At 38.5% G+C, this 12,446-nt stretch overlaps 1 protein-coding gene across 2 annotated transcripts in view; it reads right to left on the reverse strand.

Moving 5' to 3' along the window:
* Nucleotides 1–244: 244 nt before the first annotated feature.
* LOC134546318 (FK506-binding protein 15-like) overlaps nt 245–12,446 on the reverse strand; it is a 123,382-nt gene continuing 111,180 nt past the window's right edge. For both annotated transcript variants that reach the window (XM_063389058.1, XM_063389057.1), the window contains exon 18: nt 245–5,706. In XM_063389058.1, the coding sequence (XP_063245128.1) occupies nt 5,629–5,706 (78 nt within the window). In that variant the 3' untranslated portion in view covers nt 245–5,628. The remainder of the gene's footprint in view (nt 5,707–12,446) is intronic.

A 12,446-nucleotide genomic window follows, 5' to 3' on the forward strand; every position in this document is an offset into this window, starting at 1 on the left:
TAGAGTGCAGTAATAGTTTATTAATACTGAGGTGCCCGCCATATTGAAATTTGGGCACCATCTTGGAATTGTATAATTATTTAGCTAGATTCGGGGAAAAAATCCAAAATCCATCAAAATAATTCACTCATTAAAATAATGATTGATTCGAAACTTGGTTCGATCCCTGGACAATATAAAATTAATTTAATATAACATCAATTTAGCATAATAGCGATAGGTTCGAAAAATAAAACACTGCAAGTTATTTTACAAACGTAATATTTATTACATAATTTATATTCCACTACAGGATCACTTGCGAAAGCCAGCAATCTTATAAACATTTAGCCCTGCATAGGCGTGAAATGACTTATTCTTAGCTCCAATCGGTTTATACTAGACAGAGACCAACCAGAACCTTTGCTGACATAGTCCTCCTCTTCTTGACAAAGTTTCTGGATACAGTGTTTAACAGTTTGCTTCACATCATCAGAACTATAAATTACTGCAACCGATGTCTTGAATGCACACTTCTTCACTTTGTCATCGAACAGATATGACTTTCCATATATAGAGTCCAGCCACACGTTATATTTCAAAGGAACGTTTGTTGCTACATCATCAGTAAGCTGATTTATAATATTCTCCCTGATACCACCAAGGAAAATAAAAATGACTTTTGCTCCAAATGCTCAATCGGCTACAAAAGCTCAAATTTGAGGACCCCTTGCCAGTCATTCAACCAATTACTGATTTGTATATTATTCCGCAGATAAGGAGGTACAGGAAAAAAATCTGGCAGGTTTTTTTTACTGAAATTTTAAGCAAGCCAGACACTACGGAAACGGAATATCAAGAAAATGTTGACATAGCTTCAACAAGCATAGCCTAAAATCCTGAAGCTATGGAGGTATCTGAAGAAAAAAAGTTATGTTGTATTCCTTCTTCAGAAGGAGACTCCAGCAAAACAAGACAAGGTACTACAGAATAAACTGTAAGCAATTTATCATTACTGATATGTAGCAGTTTATAGATTGATTCAAGTCATATGACTCAATATTTAGGAGACCAAATTTAGAATGAAATAATTGATTTACTCAGCATGGCCATTAATAATTATATCATGGACAAAGTCAGAGAATCAAAATATTTCTCCATCATATTAGATTGCACACCAGATGCAAGTAACATAGAACAAATTACAGTTGTATTCAGGCATGTTCCTTCAGACAATGAAACTAAAATGTTGTGATTTGCGAAATTTCATTGGTTTCTGTTTGATCACCAGCTCCACAGATGAAGGTCTATTATATTTTCTTTTGGATTTATTTTCACAATTAAATCTCAACACTCAAAACTTACGCGGTCAAGGTTATGATAATGGTTCTAATATGTGTGGAAAAACACAATGGATGGCAAAAAAAAAAAAAAAAAAAAAAAGGAAATAAATAATTGCGTATTTTATGTCCCATGATTGGCTCATAGTCTCAGTTAGTTAGTCAATGATGCAGCAAATATTATGTACGTCACTGTTAATTTTTAAAATACAATTCAAGAAATTTACGTTTTCATTTCATCATCTACAAAAGGGTTGGTCAATAATTTGCAAACATTTACCAGATTTTAAATCAAAAGTTTAAGTGCCATGCAATGGTCCAGCACAATCGAAGCAGTCAAACCTTTATGGCATCACCTCCAAAAAATAGCTGGAAATATCTGATAATAACACGGACTGATAAACTTATTTTTGGTGGGCCATACTCAGTATCTTCCACGACCACAATCTGGCCATCCATCCTGGCACGGATCAGACAACAAGTGCCGTCCATCAACACTACCACTGGCCTGGCGTCGCCTGCGATGTACAAAAGTATGTACGCGAGTGTGAGACCTGCCAGTTGCGGAAAGCTTGGAGATGGGACGGAGATGATCAGCAACAGTTACGGAGGCCCACCACAGGGTTACAGACAACTGCACTGGACCCGTACCCTCGTACACCCAGGGGAAAGAGATTTTTACTCGTAGTCAAGGACTTGTTCACGAGGTGTACAGAGGCCTACTCGTGCAAACACGTTAGAGCGTTCACCCTCACAGCTTCCACCCCTTCCAGTTCCTACCACAATGGGACTACCCCCAGTCCATCCTCTCAGACAATGGCAGCCAGTTTTTGGGAAGGCACTGGAAGGCGTGGTGCGATTTCTAAAAGTACCACACAACTTCCGCATACCATCTGAGGATAACCCAACAGAGCGCCAAAACCAGGAACTGAAAACACAGTGTCCCATATGCCTAGGACCTACCCAATGGGATCTGCACATAGCTGACACCCTGTTATGCATCCACCACCGGGTGAATACAGCAAGTGGCATGACAAATGCAGAGTTGGTGCAAGGGCACAACCTGCCACTGACCATAAAGCGGGCCACTCATGGAACTCCACACCCTCTCCATGCTTAGGTCCCTACAAGTTCCAGAAAAGGCTAGGCCAAACCACCTTTTTGGTTCATTTGGACAGCCACACTGTTAAATGGTCCTCCAAGATTATCTGCGCCTCACTGAGCTGCCAGGGGATAACTTCCCAGAAACAATGGAAATGGAGACGTCTCCAGATCACCCATTACCAGTAAGGGGACCTGAAGTGTCACCAACACTTGTGGTAGAAATGGACAGGAGTCAGAGCCCTGCCCTTCACACAAGGACAAGCCGACGCGAGCCCGAAACAGACCTCGTGCTACCAACGCCACAGGCGAGGACGATCCCGACTACTCACTATCACAGGTGTTTCTTTGAACGAGGCCTAACATGACATGCGACGACCCACCAGAAACCTTGCCACTTGTGACTGAGCTGGAGGAAACCAACCCCGAGACACGAGAGTCACAGACATGAGGCACTTGGGGCCATCTTGCGTCCCTCGTGGATGCCATCTTCAGGGTTCGCGTGGAGCAACCAAGGATGAATTATAACAAGATGGACAGTATTTAAATAAAATTTCTTGTCAAAAATCAAGTCCAAAGTCTGGCTTTAGGAATTTTTTTCCTGTCAAATCTTAAATGTTGTATCAGTTCAATAGGGTTCAGGTTTGTTTGTCGAAAGTATTCCTGTCATTTAAGCAAAAACAATTATACAAACGTATACTAAGTACTAGAAAATGTGTTTTAAAATGTTTCAGTTTAATTCTGATTTAATATATCTATTGGAGTGAAAATTCTAGTTTGAAAAAGACCTATCGGCAGTGCAGGCATGCTAATCTAGTCTCTTAGCACACAAGAACTTTTCTTACTCGTGCTTCCTCTCCTGGGAGCCACTTAAATATATCCGTCCAAATGTGCAACATAAAACATTCTACATGCTAAAGTGGGATTAAATATGTACATTCTGTGACAGGTGCATGGATGTATTTGCCATGCAGACATGAAAACATGAGTTGAAGGGCATGTATCACTTATACCCCTTGCAACAGGACAGGCAGAACGTGATGGATGCAAGTCAAGAGCAGTGCAGGTGGCTTTGCCTTGCACTGCGTTGGTGTGAATATCAGTCAGTCGTATTTACTCAGGCCCAAGGCCGAATCCAGGATGGTCTCCCTCCGAAGTGGAAAGAAAGAAAAAGAAAGAAGAAAAAAAGTTGGTAGTTGGTATTTTAACATTTTGAAAGAAACTGATTAAGAAATTGACACTGTGTCATCTGTGAGAAGTCATATGAACTACAACAATGAATTAAAGATGTTTAATTCTTAAAAAATCTCCCCCCCCCCCAACTTTCTTTTTGAGCAGAATATGCTCCCACTCAGGCCCCTGCCTGACTTGTAGCTAGCTTAACTACATCCCACGGAGTAAGATAATTCCAAGCTAAGGCTAACAGCCACCACATCTTTGTTGTGCCACCCCATGGTTCACTTGCACAAAATGGGTGCAAATTTTATAAAGATAAACTATAATACAAAGTTTGGCCTTAAAAAACTAGAATTCCCAATGTACAAATGCCATTGATGACATCAAGGACGTGTCTGCTGACAGTGAAGAAATAATAACCACTTAAATTGAACTGAAACAACCCCTTATGTATACAAAAGGTTAAAATACTATTTAAACGACATAAAAAAATATTTTTTGGTAGAAAACCTGTCATGAAGGTTTATTTTGCATGTCATTAATAAAATAACATTACCTCATATCCATACATAAAGAAAAAAAATATATATATTTTATCTTAAAGAGAACTTGGCATATTTTGACAAATCTATACTACACTGCACACATTTTTTTCTAACAATTTTTACTGGAACTAAGAAATACTTACAAAATGTCTCAAACTTAAGAAATTTGTCTAATGATGTACATAGTGCCTAAAATGGTGTAGATTCAGAATCCAGACAGGTTTAAGTGACCATTTTACATACAGTAAGGAAAAAAAAAATTCATTTTTCTATAAATTTTTTTTGTTTGGAATTAATCCTTCATATGCATACTGAAAAAAACCTAACAGTTTTCCAACTGTAACAAAGTTCATAACAGTGAAACAATCATATTATGTACATATTAATGTATTATAAACTTCCCTGAGTAAAAATATATTCTTTCCAGAGCTAGAAGAAAAGCACATAAAAATAAGTTCAGTTTGTGAGCATGACATTACATTTTCCATATAATGAAGCTTTTCTTTTGCTTAAAAAAAGTATGGATTACTGACAACCGGCAAGTAAATTACGAAACTGAATCATAAAGTGTGGTAGGTCAAGAAAGTGAGTATCCCAGATCAGTCATCACATTCACAATCAATGTGGGCAGCACCATGATTGAAAATACGACAACATGAAATTAGTAATATTTGTTGCATTTCATTCAAAACAAGCTAAGTTTTCATGCATTATCATAGAGAACACAAAGATAAACACATGTAAGCACAATAGTAGCACTCGGACACTATTTAAATGTTTGCCCACCACGCACATTTTTATGGACATTCCTCAAAGCTATTTATTAACTATTAACAGTCTTAATAACTATAAAATTAGGGGTATAGTATAAATGTTCCAACTTCAGGATGAAACCAGGGTTGAATTGAACTCATACACATCACTTAGCAGTAATGAAACTATGACAGGATTTTTACAAATACCTGGTAAACCAATTTCATAACTTTTTCAGGACGTTTTAATACAATTATCTTACAACTATTTTCACCACAGGGTAATTTTTTGGTACAAAATAAGCAAAATTTTAACGTAATACTAAATAGATCCATGTAGCCGCTGGAATGTGCTGGCATTGGTGTTAAAAAATTAAAACCTTTTCAGAAATTATTTTTTAAAGAGGATAGTCAGTCTTCAAATATATTTTTTTAATTTAATGTGTGACTATAAACTGAATTGAAGCATCTAAAACCAACATACATGTTAGCAAATTTCTGCTGGAAATTGAAATTTCATGGCTACAGCAGTATTACTGGTTATTTTGGGACCTTTTCAAGACTTTAGTGATCTATAGACATCCTGTGTTCATAGACTGCAAGTGTTCTGAGAGAACTCTAACATTGTTGTCTAAGTTAGTCTTCATCTTGTTGCCATTCACAAGCGTAAAGGTGACGGCTTGGGAACCGAAGTGGAATCAGTGGCTCTTCAAGTGAAGCAAAAGGTGACTAACATCAACTCAGCCAGTCATCTTCGTCATCTTCGTTATCATCGAACAATGGCGGTGGGACTGGACGCTGGGGCAGCCAATCCTACGGTTACCAGACATGCATTCACTTGTTTACATTTTTTTATCTGGTAGCAAAAACACATGTCTTGTCGTGGCAACATTCAATTCATTTAAATTCTCAAAGTGTCAAAAGATATATTTAATGAATCATAGTAAAATACCTCTATGAAATGAAACATTTGTTTGTCTGAAGTACAGTCAAGTTAGTATTTATAGTAATACAGCAACACTTCATTACAACGTACATCATTATTTAGTACTTCAAAGTATATAATTTCAGTTCATTATCTTTATCAACCCTTCAGTGTAAAGTACATACTTTCATAAGGTACACAAGTACATACTTTCAAGTAGCAGTGTTCATACACAAATTGAAAAAAAAAATTTTCAAGGACAATTCCAGGACATTCCCAGGACATTTCACAGATTTTCAAACATAACAATTGTTATTATTATGTTGTAATCGATAAAATGGCAAGCACTTAATTCAAAGATAAACACTAATAATAATAATAATAATAATAATAATAATAATAATAAAAATGCTGTTTTTCAATATTTTTCCAGGATTCTAAACTACAACAAAACAATTATTACCTTTTTTAACAGTTTTTAGACAGTTTTTTCAATCTCTTCACTTAACTTTGCGACTTCGGCTGCTGATTCACATGATTTTTTCCTGTATGCGTTGGACTTTGAAAGAACAGTGAAATCATTTCTTTTCTCAGCAAGTAATGCCATTGAATAAGCTTCTTTATTCATTGAATCAATTGATTTCTCAATCTGCAGCTTCTTCTTCTTCAGTTCTTGGACAGTTTCTAACATGTGTGACCTCTTTCTAATAATTTCCTCTCTAAATGTTTATTTCTTCTGTTCATTTAAGAAGTGCTGACAGCACATTATTGATGATCTAGCATTTGCCAACAGTTCTTTACTGAAAATAACATCACTTACTTTTTTATCTTTAAATTCATCGTACACAATCCTCATTGCTGCTAGAGTTTTTTCTGTTAAATTTTACACAAGCATTTCTATGTTGACAGAGAAACCACGTTCTACAGATGCTTGGCCATGAGACAGAATCAAAATAAGTTTAAATACTTTCCACAAATCTGCATACTGTTTGTTGTCCAGGAAATATTTACAAAAAAAGAATCTAACCTTTGAGTATTTCTATCCAAGTTTGTAAACTGTGAAGGATCTGGTGACACTTCTCTGAGGAACAACTTGGACTGTAGTAAAGTTGCATCACACACACCTGTACTGATCAGTTTTCTATTTTCAATCTGCTGAAGCAACTTTTTAAATGTTTCAGTGGTTTCAGTTTCATTGCATAGTAGAGTTCTAGGGTCAAGACACCTGGAAAATCTCACTACAGGATATTTCAATGGATTTTTATCTTGAATTCTTTTTGTACGATAAATAGATGTTAGCATGTCGGCCATTGCCAAGAGAGTTAGGCGCTACCTGGTTCAGTGTTGCCAACTGTGACCTGATAGTACATCCTCCTTCCCTTATTTATTGATCAATGTATACATCAATTTACATCCATTTAAGAAGCTTCCTACATTTACATACAGTTGATACTGTTGAGACGTTTCTTAGTTAATCCACCAAAGCAACGAACACAGATTACAAAGAACTTCATAGTTTTCATTACTACAAACAGTTATATAAAGTTAACTGATTGAAACAGTCTTGAGCCATAAATAACTATTACATGAAACACAGGTTTAACTTAAAGTTAGAAATACAGCGACCCAAATGCAGTGAATATTGTCTGATTTTGCATTTGCATTACATTACTACGTTACCCAATAAACATACATTTTACACAAAGTCAGATATACAAGATTCTCTACGGTTACTTTATGTAGTCTTTCAACCACCTTGGTCTGTTAATGTTCCTTTTTAAGCTCTGCCTCTCTAGTTCTTTGGACCCTCCCTTAGAATTAGTGGCTATTTCTGTTTCCTGGTTATCAAAACCCCTAAACCCTTCTGTACTCTCACTATCCTCTGCATCACTGATACTTTCCAAGACTTTTTCTGTAGGCTGAATGTGATTACCTGGTTTATCTAAAATCTTTGGAGGTATTTCGGAACATCCGAGTACCTGCCGGTAAGGGGCAGGTATAAGGAACCACCGATTCCTCCTGTAACATCCCCTGTCTGTGTCGATTATGTATGATCTAGGCTCTGGCCCAACCTGTTGGATTCGACCATATCTACGTAAATCAGTTATCCATACCGAATCACCCTTCTTCAAATTTTCTAGGTTTTTGACATTATGTCTTTTGTCATACTGCTTAGCCTGCTTGTCTGCTCTTCGCTCCTCCCTTCTCTGAACCTCCCGGGGACTAACCTGCTGAGAAAGTTGGGATGGTAGCAAAGGAAGGTTGGATCGAAGCCTTCGATTCATGAGCAGTTCTGCCGGACTAAACCCATTCTCCAAGGGAGTACTTCGATAAGCTAGGAGTGCAGAAAATATATCCTCGTTTTTTTTAATGAGTTGTTTCGCTACCTTGACCGCTGCTTCAACCCCTCCATTTGACTGGTGGTAGTGCGGTGAGGAGGTCACTGTTTGAAAGTTATTTTCATCTGCAAACTGCTTAAAGCGATGTGACAGAAATTGAAAGCCACTGTCTGCCCTCAACTGTTCAGGAGTACCAAAGCGCGCAAAGACTTCTTTGAGTTTTCTTATTACCACTTCCTCTGATAAAGATGTTATGGGAAAGACCTCAAAAAATCGTGAGTAGTAGTCCGTTATGATAATATACCAAGTTTGATATTTCAAAAAATCTACCCCTACTTTTTCCCAAGGGCGCCTTGGAAATTTTTCTTTCAGTAATGGCTCTTTGTGATTTACTCTTTCTTCAACACAGCGTGGACAATTGCGGATCAAGTTTTCAAGCTGAGATGACAAACCTATCCACCAGACTGAAAGCTTGGCCCTTGCTCGACACTTCACAATCCCTTGATGCCCCATGTGAATGAAATTTATGCATTTCAGTTGTAGGCTGGGTGGAATGACAATTCTTGTTCCTTTCAGTAAAAGGCCCTCTCCAAAAGAAATTTCATACCTGAACTGATAATATGGCTGCAAGTTTTCTGGAATCTCGCACTTTTTAGGCCAAGTCCCCAAGGAAAATTCTTTCAATTTTTTACAAATAGGGTCTTGCTCTTGTTCGGTCTGTATGAGAGAAAGAAATTTATCTGTAATAGGATATGTTGTTAGGGTTTGATGCACAAAGGCTTCAACCTCCCGGGTTAGTTCTGGATCATTCTTGCTAGCAAACTCTTCTAAAGGATTTCTAGACAATGCATCAGCCACTACTAACTCCTTCCCTGGGACGTACAGGACCGTGTAGTCATACCTCATGAGTCGGATACGGAACCTCTGAAGACGAGGAGTAAGTTCATCTATAGGTTTGGTCTGTAAAATTTGTAGTAAGGGTTTATGATCAGTTTCCAAGATTACATGCAAACCAAGGATGTATTGTTGGAATTTCTCAGCGCCCCAGGCTAGGGCTAAAGTTTCTCGTTCAATCTGAGAGTAACGCTTCTCAGTGGGTGTAAGCATTCGAGAACCATATGCCACTACTTGTCGAACTCCCGCTTTTGACTGCATAATACAACAACCTAACCCAAAAGAGCTGGCATCTGCACTCAGTATTATTTGCTGCTCTGGGTTAAAAAATGCAAGTGTAGGCGTTTCTGAAAGAAGTCTTTTAATCTCAGCAAAAGCCTTTGCCTGCGACGGTCCCCAAATAAATGAAGTGTTTTTCTTAAGAAGCGAAGACAATGGTTCAAGTGTTTCAGATTTGTTTGGGAGGAACTGAGATGAAAAATTCACCAACCCCAGAAATCGTTGTAATTCACTTGTGTTAGTAGGCTGAGGAAACTCTAACAACGACTGAACTCTTTCTGGGTCCACCGAAATCCCTTTGGATGTCAACACGTATCCCAGGTATTTGACTGCTGTTACCCCAAACTCACTTTTCTCTTTATTTATGGTTATCCCCTCAGTTTCCAGTCTACGTAAAACCTCTCTCAATGTAGCATCATGTTCGGAAATAGTAGAAGCATAGACAAGAATATCATCCATGTGGAATAAAACGCCTTGAATGTTTTCCAGAAGCTGTGCAATTTTGCTTGAAAAATACTCCGGAGCACATGCAACGCCAAATGGCAGTCTTTTAAAGAAATATCTACCAAACGGTGTAATAAAGGTTGTGAGAAGCTGACTATCCTTATCTAAGACCATTTGGTAGAATCCTGAATTGGCATCCACTTTAGAGAAGTATTTTGCTTCTTTTAGCATTGCTAGTTTAGTTTCTACGCTAGAAATTGGGAAATGAGGTCTACAAACACTGCGATTTAACTCTGTGTAGTCACCACATAAGCGAACTGTATCCCCTTTAGGGACTACTACTATGGGTGCTACCCAATCTGTCGGTTGAGTAACTGGCTCAATAAGATCCATTGCTATCAGCCTGTCCAATTCCCCTTTCAATTTACCTTGCAATGGTATGGCTACTACCCTTGGAACGGACTGAACAAATGGTTTTGCACCCTCTTTCATCACAATTTTTACCTCTCCTTTCATTTTGCCTAATCCCTTAAGTAACCCTGGGAACTCTATCGGGATTTTAACCTTTGTGTGTTCCGAATTTGGGTCTACATAACCTTCATCATTTACGTTAGAAACCTCACAACAATCACCTCTGAAGTATACAATACCCAACCTTTGCAGACAAGCTCTACCCAATATTGCAGTTTGCAGCCCTGAAATAACAAACACCTTACATCTACTTTCTTGACCCTTTGTTTGCAAGAGCAAATCCAGAAAGCCAAGAACATTTAACTGGTGGCCATCTGGACCAGAAATTTTCACCCTACTCGTTTTAACAACCTTTAAGAAATTCTCTGGCACAACTGAAGTAGGAACACAACTAATGTCTGCGCCTGTATCTATAAGAAAGTCTACTGACATTTCGAAATCAACTATTTTCACTTTAGTGGTCCACTTGTCTATCACTCGACCTAGTGAATTTAGCCATAATCCTCCTATAAATGTACCCTCTTGCCTCTCATTCTCATCTCTATCCCTGTCTGAAACTGTAAAGACTTTACCCCGTGCTGGCTTCACCCCGGCTTTGCATACAGAAGCCCAATGCCCTAATTTATCACAATTGAAACACTTAGCTTTACGTGCTGGACACTTCATCCTCTCGTGTGCAGGTAATCCACAGAACTGGCACCGAGTTTCTTCTGGATGTGTCGGAAATCTGGACCGAGACGAGCCTTGTTGAGGAGAAACACTGCGTTGATTCGACGAACGAATTCCCTTATGGATCCTGTTGACATCACCACTGTATTGCTTCTCCCGATGAAGCACTGATGACTGCTGTGACTGAAGCTCTGCTTGTTTAGCTGCCAAAACCGCCTCTTCTAATGTCAGTTTTGAACGTAGTTGTAACTGCTCGCTAGTCTTCTTGTCCGCCATGCCAACCACTAACCTGTCCCGAATAAGTTCATTTTTAAGGTCGCCATAATTACAGCTTGCAGCCAAGGTGTGCAACGCCGTTACGAATTCACCAACCGATTCACCTTGAATCTGAACTCGAGAATTAAATTTGTATCTTTCAAAAATTGTATTTGTTCTGGGTGTGAAGTACTCACGAAACTCTTTCAACGCTTTTTCCAATGTGTTCGGCGTCGGGTGAAACTGTGTCCATATTTCCTCCGCACGTTCTCCCAACACGTACAGCAATAGATCAACCTTATCTTTACCCGGTTTAGAACCATGCCCCGACACGGACATATACCGCAAAAATCTTCTTTCCCAAGCTGGCCATGCTGCCGGCTGAGTGAAGTCCATTGGCTGTGGTGGTTGAAGATTGTTTACTCGCCCAGGCGGCGAGGCCGCCTCTGACGCGTCGCTATCCATACTGATTTATTATGTAGTAACAGGTACAATGAATAAACTCCGAGCGCCTCGAAACACAACGGAAACATTAACGCTGTTTACCGCTGCCACCATGTACGATAAATAGATGTTAGCATGTCGGCCATTGCCAAGAGAGTTAGGCGCTACCTGGTTCAGTGTTGCCAACTGTGACCTGATAGTACACTTTTAACCAATACTTTCAATAACTGTAGACATTCAGATTTGAACACTAAAACATCCTTGTCTGTGACTTTCTTTTGTGTAACACACATAATCAGTTGTTTTCTTGTTGTAAAACCAGTTTTGATACACTTCGTAAACACTTTGTTATCCTAGCTATTAGGATCAAGTGCACACAAATCTAAATCATTGTTTGCCTTATCCAAAATTTCCTTCTTTATGAATAATGAAATTAGTCCATACAAAAATTCTATTGTGTCAGAAGCTTGGAAAGGAATCATGGGAGAATCAGTCTGGTAGCACTGAGGTATGGTTGTATGACTTCCAATAAAGGAAAAGAAAGACAATTTGGCAACCATCAGTGGATCTTTAGTAGCCTTCTGAACAGTCTGAAAAGACTTGGTACACAGAGCAGATTTGGGTTTACCTTTGCACGAATCGACAAATGCTGTAACTTGTGGCCAAATACAGGGTGTCTACAGGCAACAGAAAAATTAATTTGGTGACTTTTTGGTGACCTTTTGGTGACCTTTTCAAGAAAAGTTGATACTTCGAATTACACGTTTCATTTTTAGGTAAAAAGTTTTCAGAAACGTTTCACATTATACCACACAGAAAAAAGGAATATTTTT

This window comes from Bacillus rossius, chromosome 1, assembly GCF_032445375.1.
Source record: "Bacillus rossius redtenbacheri isolate Brsri chromosome 1, Brsri_v3, whole genome shotgun sequence".
NCBI lineage: Eukaryota > Metazoa > Arthropoda > Insecta > Phasmatodea > Bacillidae > Bacillus > Bacillus rossius.